This window comes from Caloenas nicobarica, chromosome 26 (assembly GCF_036013445.1).
Source record: "Caloenas nicobarica isolate bCalNic1 chromosome 26, bCalNic1.hap1, whole genome shotgun sequence".
Classification (NCBI taxonomy): Eukaryota; Metazoa; Chordata; class Aves; order Columbiformes; family Columbidae; genus Caloenas; species Caloenas nicobarica.
The window spans coordinates 3,588,256-3,606,129 of record NC_088270.1 but is presented as its reverse complement, the minus strand read 5'-3'; the positions used below and the strand labels follow the sequence as shown (position 1 = coordinate 3,606,129).

General features: G+C 43.5%; 1 protein-coding gene across 2 annotated transcripts; it reads right to left on the bottom strand.

Moving 5' to 3' along the window:
- Window positions 1-462: 462 nt before the first annotated feature.
- Window positions 463-17,820, bottom strand: NFRKB (nuclear factor related to kappaB binding protein). 2 transcript variants are annotated; one of them, XM_065651995.1, is made up of 26 exons: window positions 17,598-17,820; window positions 16,426-16,589; window positions 15,603-15,804; window positions 15,385-15,512; window positions 14,419-14,593; window positions 14,155-14,256; window positions 13,550-13,623; window positions 13,098-13,182; window positions 12,473-12,653; window positions 12,184-12,292; window positions 11,616-11,742; window positions 10,660-10,725; window positions 9,718-9,797; window positions 9,590-9,633; window positions 9,368-9,428; window positions 8,354-8,528; window positions 8,043-8,149; window positions 7,480-7,603; window positions 6,979-7,058; window positions 6,133-6,353; window positions 5,757-6,033; window positions 5,205-5,423; window positions 4,051-4,836; window positions 3,271-3,377; window positions 2,399-2,534; window positions 463-1,799 (listed from the first exon to the last, which is right to left on the bottom strand). In XM_065651995.1, exons 2-26 carry the CDS (start codon window positions 16,558-16,560, stop codon window positions 1,674-1,676), a joined length of 3,927 nt encoding a protein of 1,308 aa, XP_065508067.1. In that variant the 5' UTR covers window positions 16,561-16,589; window positions 17,598-17,820; the 3' UTR covers window positions 463-1,673. The 2 variants fall into 2 exon arrangements, with proteins under 2 accessions (XP_065508067.1, XP_065508068.1); XM_065651996.1 differs by having other exon boundaries at window positions 9,368-9,425.
- Window positions 17,821-17,874: the final 54 nt, after the last annotated feature.

The following is a 17,874-nucleotide window of genomic DNA, read 5'->3' as shown; positions in this document are numbered from 1 at the left end:
AGTGACAAATTCATGTAGTTAATAGCAAGAGGATTCACAGCAATGTAAGGGGCTTCACTCTGTAATCACCTTTCAGCACTTGATTGTAGGTTTTGACACTGAGGAACTTTATTAATTATGAACAGAACCAACACAGCAGGATTGTCTTGATTATATTTTGAATTTCAAGGCTCTTTCACATAAGCTATACCAGGGAGTTCCTTGTAGTCTCTTTAATTTCTTATTTTAACTTCACAACTAAAAGGACTTAAGAACATCCTCACCTCCCTCCCAAACCACATCCTTTCTGCTGTCTCCTTTGTCGATGAGTCCTGCTTATTCAACACTTCGCAGCCAGCGGTTTCTTTTTCCTGAAATACCCGATTTCCTCCAACCCTCTATTCTTGAAATAGATTACATCCAGTAATGTATAACTCAGAGCAAACTACATGTTAAAAAAAAAAGACTACAAGAGAAACCAGGTTGAAAAGAACCATCTTACACAGAAGATGGACAATCTATTAGCCCTTGACAAGCTAGACAACCATTGTGCACAAAAACAAGCTGTACAAAACCGAAAGGAGATGGCAGAGAGATCTGTAAGGCTTTCTGCCCTTTATTCTTCTCCTGGTCCAACATGTCATCTGATCTCATTCTGAGAAAGCTTCAAGGTCATGTCAGAAGAGCCATGAATTCATCTCCGGTACGTGCAAAATTCAAACAAATTCACACAGAGAGGTAACATTGCAAAGGTAAAATCAAAACTGAAGGCCAGGATCGTGGGTTAAAATATTTTCTTCTGAGTCCAAGAGAATGCAGTTTGGGTATATTTGAAAACATATTCCAAACTTTTAAAACAAGCTACAGGCTTTGTTTGACTGATTAAAAGATTTATTTGTTGAGGAAAACTAAAGGAAGATCCTTCTGGTGAACACTTTCTTTTTCCTTTCCAGAATATTCCCATTTGCTGACAGCCTTGCTCATACAACGACTTTCCGCCTCTCCTCCACTTCTCACTCTTCCCCGTGGTTATTAGATTTTTTTACAGCAAAAAACCGTCTTGACTCCCATCCTGCCTTTGACAGAAATTTGATGTGGAAGTGGTATCTGTTCAGAAGAATTCTGAGCTCAGAGATAGGGGAGAGGTATTGAAAACGTCTATAAATAATACAGTGAATGTGTTTAGGATCTACTTCCAGGCTATGTTACAAACTCTGGTGTCCAAGCCACCATGTCCTAAGTCATCTATATAAAAGTCATGACTGCTAGACTCCAGCAAAACAAGGCATCTTCTTCACGGCTTTGAAAAGCACCTGAATTACCCCTTCCAAGCAGGTTTCCTTCGTTAAGGAAGACCCAAGATCAACTGTTTTGTCTACAACCCAAAACACACAGCAATGATAATTGCAAAAAGCCCTTCGGATGGGAAGAGAACAAAGAAAAGGAAGACATTTCTTAAATGATCAATGACTTGGCTTTACAGATGTGGGCTGAAACATTTGGGTTTGTAGGTACAGCATCTTTTGCTGCGGAATTTCTACCTAGACATGACACTGCTGACTCCAGACAAGCAACGTGACAGAATCCAGTCCAATCCCGCCAGGACTGTGCCTAGATAGTCTTGGGTGCTTGGGTGGGGGATGACCATGGGCTCCGGGAAGTTCTTGGAGAGCAACCCATTTTCAAACCAGCGTTCAGAGTTGATCTTGGGTCTGCTTTGGAGATGGAGCTGTTGTCACAACCACAGTGGAAACTGCTTTAGTAGAGCCAGACACTGTTCCCTGTTGGAGATGGGAGGCTGGTACAGTTTGAATCCGAACCTGTTGGAAATGGAAAAGAATGAAATTCAACTCATGGCAAGAACAACCTGGTGACACATCGCACTTGTGTCACACTCAGAAGTGCTTTCAAATTATCTGCCTCTGCTGCCAAAAAAAATTCAGTTATATGAAAAAGACCAAGCACCAAAACACAGCAAGAACAGAATCTGTCACAAAAAGATCACTCTGTCCACTGTTCATGTGAAATGGTGGCAAGAGATTTCGACATTAGGGAGGAAGAACTAAAAAATACGTCAGCTGCTTTTACAAGTTTTCAGAAGAAGAATCTGGATCCATTGGACACTTTGCTTCTAGAGAATTGTTACCAGCAGCCCTCAATGCAGATTAATTCTTTGAAATTACTGAACACTAAATTTACAGGAAGATAGATATGCACACAAGTGATGCGATTTCTTCAACAAATGGTGACCTGCAGAAGCCAAAGCACAAAGCACTAGAAAAACACCAAGTCTTGAAGTAGTTGGAAACATTTCATGACAGGGTTTTTGGTTTTACATTCATGAACTTTTTATGGAACCCCTCACGGAGATGTTAAGTAATAAAAAAGCAACTACTATTCTATTTCTAGGTGCTGTTACCTGTGTGGCCTGGCCTTGCTGCTGCAGCTGCTGCAGTTGCTGTGCAGTCAGAAAACTCACTGGCTTGTTCCCAGCAATGAGTTTTGTCCCCGCCGGCATTGTCGTCAGGATGATATTTCTACCTAATCCACTGATGCTACGGAAAGAGAATTGTGGAAAGGTTAGTGAACAGCAGGCTAGGTCCTTCACACTCACAAATTGTTCTTCAGTTGCTAGGAGATTAAAGTTACCTATCTAATTTACTAATGATTTTAAGCAGTGTTTTTTTTTCCCCAGAAAACTGGCAAATACACAAGTGACAGGTTTATGTCAATCATTATGATAGAGAATTCCTTTATCGCATGAATTAAATCCTCTAATTCTGGACCACGCACATCACTGGGTTAGTCTGATCAGACCTGAACACTTCTCAAGGAATGCAGAAAATAGGCGAGCACGCAGTGTTCTGCCAGGAAATATTAACCGAGGGAGACACCACGAGAATTCATGGAAGAATAAACAAAAAGATTTCAGTATCTGAACACCAGAGGAATTTTCACTGAGGCAGTTAACACTTCCCTAGTTTCTTTAATGGGAAGATGCCTTCAGATTACATATATTTTCAGGTATGTCACCTGGTTAATTCTTTCTGAAACACCCAGAATTAATCTAATAGCTGGTTTCAAGGCAAAAACTTTTTTTCTTCAGTGTCTTTGCTAGAACATCTCAGGGCACCTAAACAAAGACTCCATTCCATTTCTTGCAGCTAATGGATCTATTAACAGACTCCGAGTCTATTCCACCCTCTGCTTGTGTGCTCCCCAGGAATCTATCGAACACAGACCTTCCCCAGCCTATTTCTACAGCAAAACTTCCAGACGTGAAGTACTCACTTGGCCCCGAGGTTGCCCTTGATGATGGGGGCAGTCACCACGCTCTTGCCTTTCACCGGCTGGCTGATCACCGACAGAGGCACCGTTATCCGTGCTGGTAGTTTACCCTGGAGAAGTCGAAGAACACGTGAGGAGTTCAGCAGAGAAGCTGCTGCCAACATGCAATTAAACCACTCCGTTTGATTTTTAGGAGTCCTGGGTGTAGAAACCAACAGCAGGTTTGCTGAGGAAATCTGCGCTCCATTTCAGGCTCATTAAAATTCACTTCACAGCTGCCTGAGCCATGAAAAGCCACATCATCTTTGCGCCACAGTGTTTCTCTGGGAAGGATCACTGCAGCCATTCATGATTTTTATCCTTCAAAAGCTGTGCTAATGTCAATTAGCCTATTCAACTTTCACGGCACAGTTTATGGTGCCTTCAGCTTTGGGCATTAAAATGGCATTAAAGCAGGAATTCCGTAAAAAAGTTAATACGTTATAAGAGCTTCTAGTTCTGACACGATTCCAAAGGAAATCATTTCGGAGGTGTGAGGCACAAGGTAGGACTTCAGATACGCAAAGTTTACTTCATTTGCTCACAACGCAAGGTAAGTGAAGACGTATCTGAGTGTTTTCTGGTTACTCAGCTACAATTCCGACACCATTAAATTAGTTGCAGACCCACATTCTATTAAATGTGAGCCTTTGTGGCTGCAAAGAGCTTTCAGACATAAACCATCACTATATTTCAGCATTTCCCTTTCTAACGCACCTCCAGAGAAAGCTGAGCGTTACTTACTGCCTGGGACGTAGATACGACAGTGGTGCTGACAGGCACCTGCCGCACGGCGGTGGCTCCTGTGCCTATCGTGATGGGAGTCCCCACAGCTCCCGAGGCCACGGCAACCGCTTTGGACACGGTGGCACTCACGGTGGGCAAGGAGACAGCCGAGGTATGGACCGTGCCAGCCACGCTCACTGCTGAGGAAGACGGGACTTGCTTCGCGTGAGTAGCTACAGTAATTGTCTGCCCGGCTTTGGGAGGCATCACCCCCAGCCCCTGCACGATTCTGATCGTAGCAGCCGGCTTGGCCTCCGTGGATGCCACCGTAGTGATGGCTTTGCTCTTCTGATCGGCCACGGTCACGCCCAGCGCGGGCATCAGTCGAAAAGCGGAGCTCGTCGGCTCTGCAGTCTTTAGGTCCGGAGTCACTTTAACCACTGTGCTTCCAGCCGGGCTTGAAGAAGCTGAAGTGGCCGTGCTGGTCTTGGCTGGAGAATCAGCAGTCTGGACAGGATTGGATGTCACGTGCAAAGTTGCAGAGATGCCTTTCCCAGCAGTGCTGCTGCCCGCAGCTGCTGTGAAGAGGTCCTGAGTCAGTTTGACGGTAGTGACTTGCGATTTGGCCAGGGTGGCCATCATGTCCGGGGTGATCCGCAGCACAGTCTGCCCCTTCGCGTCTGTGGTGATCGAGGACGGGGGAAGGCGCAACACGTCCTTTCCTTGGATCCGAAAATTGGTTGCCGTGAGTGGGATGCTGCTTCCAGGCTGGGTCTTCATGCCGAGTTGTCCTGTAATAGCCACCTGGAAGAGATCAGAGAAACCACTGTATCAAACCAGGAGAGTCCAAGGCAAAACCAAAGCAAAATTTCCCAACAGGATGTTTGTTCCTGTGGGAATGGAAGCAGCGCGATGCTAGCACTCAGTACACTACCAAAAATAGTTCTGGCTGCGTATCAGATGGCATTCCCAACACCATATAAAATACGAAATACTGTGCAGCTGACCAAACCACCAACTGCCTAAATCTGCCCAGTCAACAGCTCACACCACGTTACAGCTCACTACAGTTTTCACTGTCTTTTCGTATCTGCATATGATTTCTGTCACAAAAACCAGAATAACAGCTGGGTGGTGGAGCCCAGTTCCTTGTCTCTCCCACTCTCTCTCACCTGCTTGATGATATTCTGGCCAGCTACGTTCTGGATGACCGTGGTAGAGGAGGTGCTTGTAGCAGAACTGCCCGGGGAGCTGGTTGCTGGCTTTACAGCAGGACTGTGTGCTGCAGACAGTCCTGTCACCGTGATGCCGGTCTGTCCTATCACCGAGCTCCCTGGTCTTTGCACCTGCACCGGACTGGTTTGGGCTTTTACCGGCAGAGTCATCACAGTCTATGGAAAGACACACAGAGGCAGCCTGTGAGCAGATTAACACAATACTAACAGACTAAGAATTTATTCTTTTTATCCCGTGACTTACAGCTTGCAAGTTCTATAGACTTTTTAATGCAACGCACAATTTAATGGTGACACATAAATAAGAAATAAGGCAGGAAAAAGGAGCACTGAACAATATTATTCATGCACAACTATTTCTATGCTCCAGCCCTGCAGTTACTGCATGTTCTGAGTGAGCAAATAATTCCTGTGCACCATACTGAAATACTAGAAGTCATCAGATTATAAATCAGAACAACTCCATCATTTCCATGCAGGCAAACTCACCTGAGGGAGCACCTTGGTCTGCGTGGCCGTCGCCGGGACGCGGATTTGAGGCACTGACGCAGGTTGCTGCTGCTGGGTTACCACTGGGGCTTGCTGAGACACAGCAGGGAGGCTGGACTGGGCTGTGACCACCCGGACCTGCGGCAGGCCTGAGGATGTGGTGTGATTTACCACCCGTGGAGGAGCCGCCTGCGGCCCCGGCTGCGTCTGTGAACTCTGGGCTGTGGAAAGCAACGTCCCGAGCTGCGGCATGGTAGGGGAGGATACCAGAAGAACGCTACGGAAAAGATAAAGCCAGTAGATCAGCAAAGTTACAGAAAATGGCTGAGAAAGAACCCGTAACATTCATGAGCAATGTATGAGACAGAAGAAGTACCTTTGGCTGGGTTTTGCTGGCTCCGATCCAGCGCTTGATATGCTCTTGGTGACCACAGACACCGGTGGGGGTGAAATCGGTGTTGCTGGTAATGCTGGCGCAGTCGGTGTCACGGGAGTCACGGGAGTTGGTGGCATGCTGGAGTCACTGAGGCTCAGCTGGCTGGGCTCTGATGTGCTGCTGGGCAGAGCTTTCACAGAACTCTCCTTGCTACTAGACTTCTGCAAAGAAACCACGTCAAGCATGAAGGTCTTCACAAAAACTGGATCTGACTGCTGCGCTCTGAGCACTTTAAGCCGAGTTCTGAGCACTTTAATCCGAGTTCTGTATGGTTATGAATGACGCCCTGGTGCTAAATCCTGAAATCAGAGATAACTGACTGTCTGCCTTCCTCAACTGCAGCCACAAATGGGCTGGTGCATTTGGCTGCTCTTGTTCTCAGGGAAAAGTGCATCTCAGCAGTGACAAACATTCACAATGTGCAGATTTCCACCTTGGTTAATTTGCCAACAGCAACCACTTTATAAATATTTTTATATCAATAACAATAACAAAAACCAAGACATCCAAAGCCTGACAGCTTCAGCACAGCAAGGGGAGAGCAGCACTCTGCTACAGATGAACCTCAAAACCAGATCTGAAAGACCAGTCCTAAGACAGGTAGCACAAACAAATTCCATTTATCTTTCTGCTGAGATCAACAAAGACAACAGTGGAAACATCATGAACTGGTAACTCAACTAGGTGGCAATTTTCATCAGCCACTATGGATGCAGAAGTTATGGATTAAGTTAAGCATGTATTTCCTTCCCCATCTCAAAAGCAACTGTGCAAAAAAACTTTTACCATTTTAGCTGGAGGTTTTGGCTTCTGCTGAAGAGCTTTCTTGGCCTTTGCTGCAGCAGCCTGAGCCTGGTGGATCCGTTCTGCAAATACGAATCAACAGTTAGAGCTCCTGAACACAAGCAAAATGATTTAAGAAAGAGGCAAATTCAGAACTGTAAGTTCATCTTCAGACAAGAAATCAAACACATATAGTCATCTCATAGTGCAGAGAAAAATATCACGTAAAATTAGCCAAAAAGGCTAAAAATAAGACACATAAGAAGCTGTGAATGTGCATAAGCTGCAGTTCTTGTACATGAGATTCTGTTTTTCCAACAACTACTTCAAACTGATACACTGCTCTGCAAGACTGGATTTAAGTGCTGATGGGCTAACACTAGCAAACTGACTAGAGAAAAAAGCAAGACTGACAGATTAATGTTCAATATCCAGTTGGACTGAAGAAGCTCAAGAGAGGTAAAAAAATTTTCAATGCTTAAGATATCACCAAGCCAGGCTTACCAAACTCTTCCTCACTCCTGTCCCGGTGCAGGTAGATCCACAACTTGCGTCCAATGTCGTATTTCACACAGGGATCTTTCTCGTAATGTAATCGATCCAGAGCACCACTAACAACAGTATTAACCTGAAAGTTCAGAATTCACAGAATTACAAGATATCCCTGGTCGGACTAGCCAAAGGTTATGAATAGAAAAGTAATCCTATTTGGCATAAAACGTGAGCAAGCTGCTAGCAATTTTCATTTGAGTAAGAACTGAGAGATGTTGCAGCACAGGCTGCTGTTTGCCTTCAAAGCTGAGAGCTCTGATAATTCACCGTTTCTCAGTCTAAAAGGTGAGCAGATACATGACACAGTGTTAATTCTGCAGCTTTTCTAGCTGTTTTTTTCATCATCCAGAGTCCGGTGCAGATCTGCAGCTGCTCACCAGAGTAGAACATAGCTCTCATATGCTAACCAAAGCAGCATAAAAAATTATTTGGCATTAGCCACTGAATACCACCCAGGACTGTGCAGTGTATTTTTAGGAGAAGCTATTTAAGATCAGACACAACATCCAACTTACTTGAGCACTCGTGACATCGGGAGCAAGGAACTGTGAATCTTTAAGCAGCTCACAGATTTCAGCACGAGTTCCTTCTCCATTAGGAAGGCGAGCAGCAGCATCACGAACTGAAACGCAAAATCAGAGCTTAATCTTGCAGCTGTAACTAGGTACTTGTATTCAGCAGATACATTTCGGTATTGTTCTCTTATCCCTGCTCTCATAGTGCCCACTCGCTCACTAATAATGTAGATTCCTAAAATAATCATTGTTTGGAGGGTCAGGGGAGCCCTTTTCTTTTTAAAAAAAATTTTTTTTGGCTATCACCTTACCAAGGGACAAGATGGTAACATACGCTGGTCGGTCTGAGCGCAGGAGAGAATGCTCTCGGGCTTTATTTAACGAGGTTTCCTTGTCAAACACCCCTTTCACGGGACCAACAACTGACTCAAAGCCATGCATACGGAAAGTGAAAGCTTTGTGGGGCTGGCTGTAACGGTAACGTTCCTGTATTTGGAAACAAGAGGACTGAATTTAGCAGGAAACATATAGAGCAAAGTCAAGTTATTTTACATTTCAGTAATTATCGTTCTCTAGAGAAAGGCTTCTTTTATTATTTAAAGGCTCAAATACTGCTGTATAAACTAGTTTTGGATCAAGACAAGCGCAAACTACTTCAAGCAGAATAGAAAGCGCTACTTACCCAAAGTGTGCAGGTGCAACACATTAGGTTAATTAAGCAGCTGCACAGACCAGAGCGGTGCCAGAGATAAACCTTCTGCCCAGCAAACACCCCTTCCCCCCCAGCAACAACGAACCCTTTTTTCTCCCTCTAATCTGGCAGAAGAGATTTCCAAAATTGAACCTGGATATTCATGGATATCACTATGGATACAGCATGTGTATCCAGGGAGAGGAATTGTCAGCATGTCTTTAACCTGTAATACACACTTGCAGCTACTGCAGACAAGATAACTAAGTGTATGGGTGCACTTATTGCCACCTGCTGCTTGTACTCATACACACCCAAAAAATATTATAGAGACAAGTCATCCTTGTGGGCTGGGGGATGGCAGAGGAGATACAAAGGTTGGTAATACTGATTTCAATCAATTTTGCCCAACAGCCATTGGAAATAAAGGTGTTTTGGCGGTAAGCAGCTAGGCTGTACTATTAGAAATTGTTATGTGAGGCCAAGATACCTACTTCAAGGCAGAAGAAATACATGAATTCTTTACATTAACAAAGCTTGCACTGAGTACAAAACTGTCATCCCATACAAATTCTCTTGTATCGGTGGCCAATTGTTTCAACATGTGGATTTAAAATTAAGATTCGCTTCTTACCTGCTCCTGGAACACACGTTTCTCCTCTCCAGTGCTAGGTCGGACTACGTAGTCAGTCCTTCTGAAACAAAGGTCACCATCAGTTCTGAGCCACAACAAGCTCACGATACTCCCAAAGAACGTCCCAAAGGATTGGTCACCTCACTCTTTCTGCAAATTCTTCTGAACAAATTCTGAAAGCATTTGATAATATCAATAAGTCCTGCAGTATTATATACTTACACTCTGGGAACTGGAGTTGTGGCATCTGAGCTGTCTTCATTTTCCTATGGAAAAACAGAGAAATGTCAGTGTTGGATTTAACTCAGTCAGGTTTTCTGCTGCTAGAAGGTGATTTTTTTCTGACTCACTTTGAAAAAAGTCTGGTCTTTGGTCTCCAACCAGAGTTGAAACAGTGCTGCCAATTCCTTCTCATGATCTTGGCAAGAACCTAGTCCAAGAAATTAGGAAAAATAGGAAATATAAGTCCTTTGTTATGAAGCTGGTTGCTTGTACTTCCCATCAACGCCTTTCCCTGCTCTATGCAGTCATGGGTCACAAGACATCTTCCACACTTCATAGATGCTCCAATTTCAATAGCTGATCACATCCAGGCTTAGAGAAGTGCTAAAACCTACTTAATCCCCTATGTCAGTGTGAAGAACAGTGCTTCAACTCCTGGCATAGCAGGCAAGACACTGTTTGAGGTACAGCCACCTGATATTTGGAGATGGTTCCCACTTTCCAGAGTAATCCCAGTCACCAAGTCCCTGAGCTTCTGCTTCTGCCTACGAAACCTCCACCAAACATTGTTAAAGGGACTGGAGAAATAGCTTCCTGACTCCAAATCTCTTATCAGTTTAAGCCTGCAAATATGATCACTAGGATTGCTATAGTTAAGGATGAAAATTCTGCCTACTAGCTAAATTAACACAAGAATGCTGTAATTCTCTCAGTGTGAGCCTGGACGCATTGTGCATCAATTTGCTCTCTGGTTCCCGCTTTTAAAAATGAGAATAGTAGCACTTTGCTCCACAGAGAAGCTTAACTCATTTATAATTGTAAGAATTAACTATTAGTCCAAATAATCGGAAGGCATGGTCTGTAGAAAATATGAATGTGTTCAGACAGATTTGAAGGGTGACATAAACACAGTTAGGTCAGCAACATAAAGATCTGCAGCCCAGTGCCTTTGCTCACTTATTCTCTGTCTGCTGCTGATACTAATGTCTTGTGAAAACCTCAAATCCAAAATACATCTTTGCTCAGCTAAAAGGAAAGTCCCAGAGAAAACAAGAGCACAAGACACTCACCAAGCAATTTCCACTGCTGAGTTTTTTCCTTGAATTCCACAAAAGGCGAGAAGCTGGAAGGAACATCTACAACGAAAAAAGTGCACGTGAGAGACATCATACAATTGTCCAACCCCCCAAATGTTGTAATGCAAGCTGTTAAGACTCATCATGACAGAGAAAGCATTTTACGTGATTATGTGAGTGCATCTCTAAATTTATGTTTTCCCAAAGGGAAAGTAAGCATCTCAGAGTAACAGAGCAAGCACAAGAAAAGAACAGAACAGGATAATGAGTCTTTTCATCTACGGGCTGTCAGATGAGATCCTGTTCACGCTGTGAGGCACCAGGAACTGTTACTGTACAGTGACAATTCCTGGGTGCATGGGATGCAAATTCAGGATTTACAGCATTCACCAGCAATATGGGGAACATGAAGTATCCACGCTGCAAAAGCCATTACAACCTACACTGTCTCTCCCTTTAAAACTTCCCACTAAGCAAATGAGAACCACGGAATAATCTAGTTTGAAAGGAATGTCTGAAGTTTAGCTGGTTTAAGCCCCAGGTCAAAGCTGGGTGAACTTCATGTTTTCCGTGGATTGCTCAGGGCATCATCTGGTTTATTTTTTATTATCTTTGAAGACAACCACAATGTCTTCGCACCAGAAAGAGACTAATTTCTTCCTGTTTCAAACATCCTGCCTCGAGCGCATGATCTAAACAGGAGAAACAGCCTGTCTAGAGGCAATTTCACACACGTTTTCATATACTCGGGAATCAAGCTGGATCTTATCTACCATCGACATGCAAAACAAGTTTACCACGATCAAGAAATGCAAGTGATAAGAAACGCTGTCAACAACACAATGAATTTTTGCAGTGATGAATTCAAGCTGATTTGAGCTATAATAAAAACCAGCACTGATTAGAACAGAGGTACAAGCTTCGTTAGTATTTTTAACAGTCATTCTTACCTCTGCTGTCACCTGTCAAGTACTGCAAGGCAGGTAAGACCAGTTCAGACCAGTTAGAGGCAAAGGAAAACCAGTTATTTAGTGCGCTGGCAGGAGAAGATTGCCAATCTAGAACTTTATCTTCAAGCTGGAGAGGAAAAAGAAATATTCTGTTAAACATCTCACACTTTAAACTACGACCATTTTGACAGAAAACAAAACAGCTAAACATATCCGGGGAAAAAAGATTTTTATATATAGAAAAAAAATCACCTGAGTTTTTAAAGTAACCATATTTCATACAACAGATACCAAAAAGGGGGAAAAACTTCCCCACCATCTCTGCCCTTAATATACAGAATACATCTAACCATGATCTAAAGAACAGCTATGGAATGATATGAGATTCAACTGACTAATTTATGAAACATGTTAAAACCAGAATGTGGTACGTACTCCCAGAGGGTTTAATTTCTTTAATATGCAATCTACATATTAATATAATCTACAGCAGGACAGCTCTGGCGAAAAATCACTATTACGTAGCTGTAAGAGCCTCTGTTCCCTAGATAAATGGGTGGTTCCTTACCACAGAAAGAGTAGCAGGTCCTTCCAGAAACAGGATCTCCAAAAGCAAGAAAAAGAAGCTGGAAGATATCTCATTTATTCCAAGGCATGGCTTCATATCTTCGAGAGGTCTTCAAATGAAAGTAGACAAGCAGAGTAAGTTCCCTGAGGAAATATTCACCTTCATATACAAAGATGCACACCACACATTTCCCACATCCCAAGCTGCACAAAACCTGCAGAAGTCCCATAAAAATCTGAGCTGCTCTCTCCATCCGTGCAAGGCGCCCAGGGCCCTTTGGAGTACTCACTCCTCTTTGACAGATGACAGAGCGATGGGGGAAGGATCCTGAGACATCGCTGGGATTCCGTCCGCATTGCTAAGTGAGTCAGCCAAATCTTCCACCTCGGATTTAATAACCTTTAGCTTTTTTTTCTTCTTATCTTCCTTTTCCTTCACTTTTTTCTTGAGGTTTGCAAGGTCGTATAAGGCTTTAGATACGATAAAAAGTAGAACAATTAGAAAGCTTCCCACCACATTTTAACGAGAGTCATAAACTATACATTTAAACATATATTCAGAAGCGTATGTAGTGTGCACTCATTCATACTTCATTGCATCTTCCCAGTCATTTCCACGAAACTTTATTTTTCCCCTCAATTCACTCTGTTTTAATAGAAAAGCTTTATTTTTTAAACCAGAGCAACGATAGAAATTAATGTTCATAGATTAGCTGGAAGCACCTTCAGCAGAAGGCGGAGTTGTCTGTGAGAGACTGAAAGGGAACAACGCACAAGCCCAGAGTGGTTAGCCAGCTCTGTGACCAGCAAAAGGACACAAAAAACTATCAAGACCACCTTCCCCCTTCACTTTTCGCACACACAGAGCATACCAAATATTCACCAGTGCACAAACACGGTGTCCAAACCACTGACCTGCTAAGGAACCTTTCCTGCCAGCGTTTACTCGAGTCATGATGTCCTCAAGAGTCACATCTGTCGTCACCAGATCAGGGTGGTCCTACACAGGACAACGGGATAGAAAGACCAAAGTGTTAAGGGCACAGAAGATAACCAAGTACTGAGATACTCCAAATGTACCCGGGATCAGCTTATAAAGTTATTTACTGCAATAAAAGTTGAGAGGTCTTCTAATCCTGAAATCCAAAATTTTGTCTCTCCAAAACACAACACTAGAATTATCAAATCCTTCTAAACAGATAAGAGTAAACAGGAATTGCATATATATGCTGACATTTAAATACAGGTTGCGAGTTGCATGCAAAAAAGTAGCAATCATTTTGTCTCTCAGAAATACCCTGAGCTTTACAGGTAACAGACTAAATGATAAAATGCAGTCCCACTCCCCAGACTTCTTGACATCTTACAGGTTGACGTTTTCGTTTCTCGTGGTGCTTCCTCAACATCATCTTCAAATCACTGTCCCCAAGTTCTATCTTGTCTGCAACAAAAAAACATTCAGAGATTATTTACATAGTTTTTCATTATTGTTACTTCACAGATTTCTTAGAATGACGCTTTCTATCCCTTCCCACTTTCAACAATCTCCAAATTTCAATAAATCAATTTTCCTTATTTGACTTTAATTCTTTTAATCAACCTATTTATTTCAATATTTTCGTCTTTGGGTCATCTCTGCAGACTTTAATCGATTAGAGTAACTGTAGAAGGGATTCCCTCAGCACACACACGGAAATATTTTGAACAAGACTACACTAATGCTTCAACTCCTGAAGGCAAAATAAAATAGAGAAATCAGTAGCATTAGACAAACTGTAGACGCTTGTGTTAGAATATTAGCTTTCCAAGGAGAAAAAGATTAACTGGGAGAAGAGTCAACTGTTTTGGAGACTGCAAAAATGAAGCATTACAAGATTTCACACGAAACAACAGATTTTCAAACTAATTTCTCGTGGGGTCTCAAAGTAACTCTCACCCCTAAAACCATATCGGCCTCTAGTCTGGTTCTCACCTGCTGTTTTCATGTCCAGGGTTGACAACGTGGGGATCACTCTCAGGGGAATTGGTGGACTCGGACAACGTCCTGGAGAACTTGGAGGCCAGGAGCTAAGATCTAAAATAAAGAAAGAAAGAAATTCTATTCCTCCGTGTTCATTAGATCACAGCTAAAAAAGCTGGAGCCCAGTTTCCATTCTTCTATCAAAGACACTGTCCTCACATCAAAAATCTGTCTTTTTCCATTCACACCTCAAAAATCTTCAGTCCAGGTCATTACCTTCTTCATCAGAAGACAAGGTGGTATCTCCACACTCCTCTTTCACTTCCCTCAGAATCTTCAAGTAGCGCCGATGTGTCCGTCTGTCTCGTTCTTCTGTGTCATATGTGGGTGGGATGTGCCTTCTCCTCAGAGTTGCATCGGGGCCTCCTTTCCTGGCTAAATCCAGCAAGTACTGGAGGATGAGATACAGGTCACATTAGCGATCTCAGCTACAGTGTTATAAACTTGAACAGAGGAGCTCAACTCACTTTCAGCAAGTTTAATGTCTGGAGTTGGTGCAATAAGTACGTCAGCTCTTTATATGATAGGTTTATCCCTTACGGCTAAAGAGGAAGTAACTTCCTACAGGCTTCTGTATTTTTTTCCCATATCACTGTGGGGCGTTTTATAAAAACGAACTTTCATCTTCATCCATACATCCTGTGTTCCAATGTCTAAATGTTACGAAATGATAAGTAAGTATCTACAAGGAAGATATTTCAGTTGGCAGCGATTAGCTGACAACAGTATCCATAGAAGACGTTTTCATCGGGGATTGACAGGCAACAAAATCAGAGTTTTATATCTATTCTATAACAGACCCCAGTGAAGCTGAGGAATTCATACAACTACAAATTCAGCCACCTTACTTGTTTCAGAATGACAGAAATGGTAGAAAACAAAGGCAGAATGACTTGTTAATAGGACAGTAAGGTGTAAAGGGGCAAATGTGGGAAGCAGGGGACAAGGCAGGCATAGAAAAAGACACTAAACACAAGCAAGAACTATGACAGTTTCAAAACCCAAGATATGCAAACATAACAATGTTTCCAGTGTTCTCATATCATAGGGGCCACCTGAAAATCAGAAAAGCAGCATTCATTAAAGGAAAATGCCTCTGAGAACTGTGAACGCACAAATATCAAGACAACCGATTCATTACAGAGCACAAGAAAGCGAGGATCGCACCCTGAAGGCACTCACGTTGCGGGAAGCGAGGATCTGCTTGAGCAGCCGGTAGAAATATTGCTGCTGAGAGCTCAGGTACCGCTTGTACTGGGACTTTAAACAGAGCTGCCGGTATTTCACGACTTCAGGATTAAAGTGGCCATCTGTAAGAAAGAGGTAAAAAACACTTGAGTTTTCATCAACCTCTAGTCAAGAACTTAACCCAGAAAATACAGTCCATTACACTCACTGACCCCGGAAGAGTTTCTGGGCGATGTGCAGCGGATTGCCGAAACGGAAGTTTTCACCGCCGAAAAAGGCAGAGATGACTTTGTTCTGATGCTCTCGGTTGTTTTCAGGAAAGTGGGGCAGGAATTTCTTCAGGTGGTCTCGCTGCGCGTCTGTCAGCACCTCCTGCCACGTAGACAAGCTGACAACTTCAAAGAAGATGTCGGGCTAAAGAAAGCAAAAAAACGATAGTGAGGAAAATGTGCCCTTGACGATTTTGTAGCCTTTATGGCTTTTCAAATAACGCAAGAGACTGTTTCACGCCCAATGCGGGAAATAATAGAGAAAAGGTGAAGAAATTAATGATACTATTAGCAATAAGAAAATAAATTCAAAACTCTTAATGAACAAGACTTTCTTAAAGGCAGTTTTAAAACAAGAGAGGTTGTTATCTAGAAAAAGAACATAATAATGGTTTTATAAGATGTTTTCTTGAGATTAATCAAAGCCCTTTTGAAAACTTTTAAGACAGCCAGAAAGGTAATAATAAAGGAAAGGTGAGAAAATCAACGATACTATTAGCAATAAGAAAATAAATTCAAAACTTACAACAAATAAGACTTTCTTAAAGGCAGTTTTGAAATAAGAGAGATTGTTATCCAGAACAGTAACATAATAATGGTTTTACAAGATGTCGTCTTGGGATTAATCAAAGCCCTTTGGAAACCTTTTTTAAGACAGTCAGAAAGGTTTCCTCTCTTTTCAGTTTGCTCTGAAAGCTCGGCAAAAGGAGTTAAACACACTGTTCATCAAGGATGGGAAAAAATAAAGCGTTTTGGCGCTGCTCACGTCCTCCAGCAGGTCCTCGGGCAGGCTGACCCGGGCGGTCCCCAGCATGCAGTCCTCCATGATGCGCCCGCCGTGCCCGTCCTCGCAGGGTCCCAGCTCCAGCGGGTCCGTCAGCATGTGCTCCAGAGAGTCCATCTTCACCCCGAGACGCGGCAGCAAAACCCCTTGGAAAACAAAAATCCCAAAGCCTGACGCATCCCCTGCTGGGGGAGGGCACGTTTTGTGAAAGTATAGTTGGATGGTGAGATACGCAAGGTATTATAGCGTCAATTTACTGTTTAATTACGAGACTAGTCATGTTAATAAACAAATGCTTTTCCAGAGAGCGCATACTGAAGAGAAGCTGCTAAATTAACGTACACTGTGATTAAGTGACAAAAGGCGTACCCATCATTAACCAATTGACATGATAAATTCTTTTTGACCACCTGTAAAACCAGGGGATATTTTTCAAGTTTTAGATCCTTCTGTATGACAAGAGGGAGACAGAAGATGAAGTAAAGCATTGTTTAGAAGTAGAATGCTTAGCTTATATTTAACTAGTAATTAACAGAAGCGTTATAAGTAAGAAACTAAACAACGATAACTAACGCTATCAATTACTTCTTAGCATAGATGCATCGCGTGTAAAAATTTACAAAAGTTGTAATGCATCTGTAATCGTTATGTGAATAAAAGCAACGCAAGAGCATCCAGTCTTTGGAGCACTTATAGAAGATGATCCCCAGCGCTGAACAAAATAAAGAACGAATTAATTATAAAAGAATTAATTAATTATACTGCCAAGTATAATTAACTCTGCTGTTATTTCTTCGTTTCAGGACCATGCACAGACTGGAAAGTACCAGTGACCCATCTCGCTTTGCCTCCCACCTGCAAAAACCCCTTGTCAATAAAGCTAAATACCATGAAAAACTGTTATTTAACTCCTGAAGGCGGTTTTAACGAGCAAAAGGTCTAAGTTCGGGCACTCCTCAGGCTGCGCCTGCAGCTCCGACAGGACCAAGCCGCCGTTTCCCCTCAGGCACCACTGCGCAGAGCTGTGCCCGCCCCCCGCTTCTTCAGGGAGAAAAACGCACCAACCGCGCGGAATAAATTAACTAAAAATATAAATAAACCATCAAAACAGCGCCGGAGAGTAAAAACGTGACAGAACCCCGCGTGTCTCATACCCGCTGCGCCGACTCCGGGAGCGACACCGACGCGACGGCACTTTCCCGCGGTCCCCCCCCCCCACTCCGCGGCGGGGCTGGCCGGGGAGGCTGGCGGGGCCCCCGATCCCCGCGGGGTGTCCCCGCGGTGCCCGGTCCGTCCCCGGGTCGGTCCCCGCTCGCTCCCTCAGCCCCGCCGGCGACCGTTGGGCCGGGCCGGGGGGGGGCGGGAAGCCCCCGCACGCGGCCCGCACCGGAAGGCGGAAGTGGACGGCGGGGGCGCATGCGCCCTGCGTTC

Bases quoted from the DNA above. Each gene is read 5' to 3' on its own strand.
- NFRKB (XM_065651995.1), bottom strand. From the start codon at position 16,560: ATGGACTCTCTGGAGCACATGCTGACGGACCCGCTGGAGCTGGGACCC. The intron at 12,293-12,472 runs GTGAGTACTCCA...TTTCATTTGAAG, and splicing joins CTGTCATCTGTCAAAGAGGA to ACCTCTCGAAGATATGAAGC. The intron at 9,634-9,717 runs GTGAGTCAGAAA...GTTTTTCCATAG, and splicing joins AAGACCAGACTTTTTTCAAA to GAAAATGAAGACAGCTCAGA.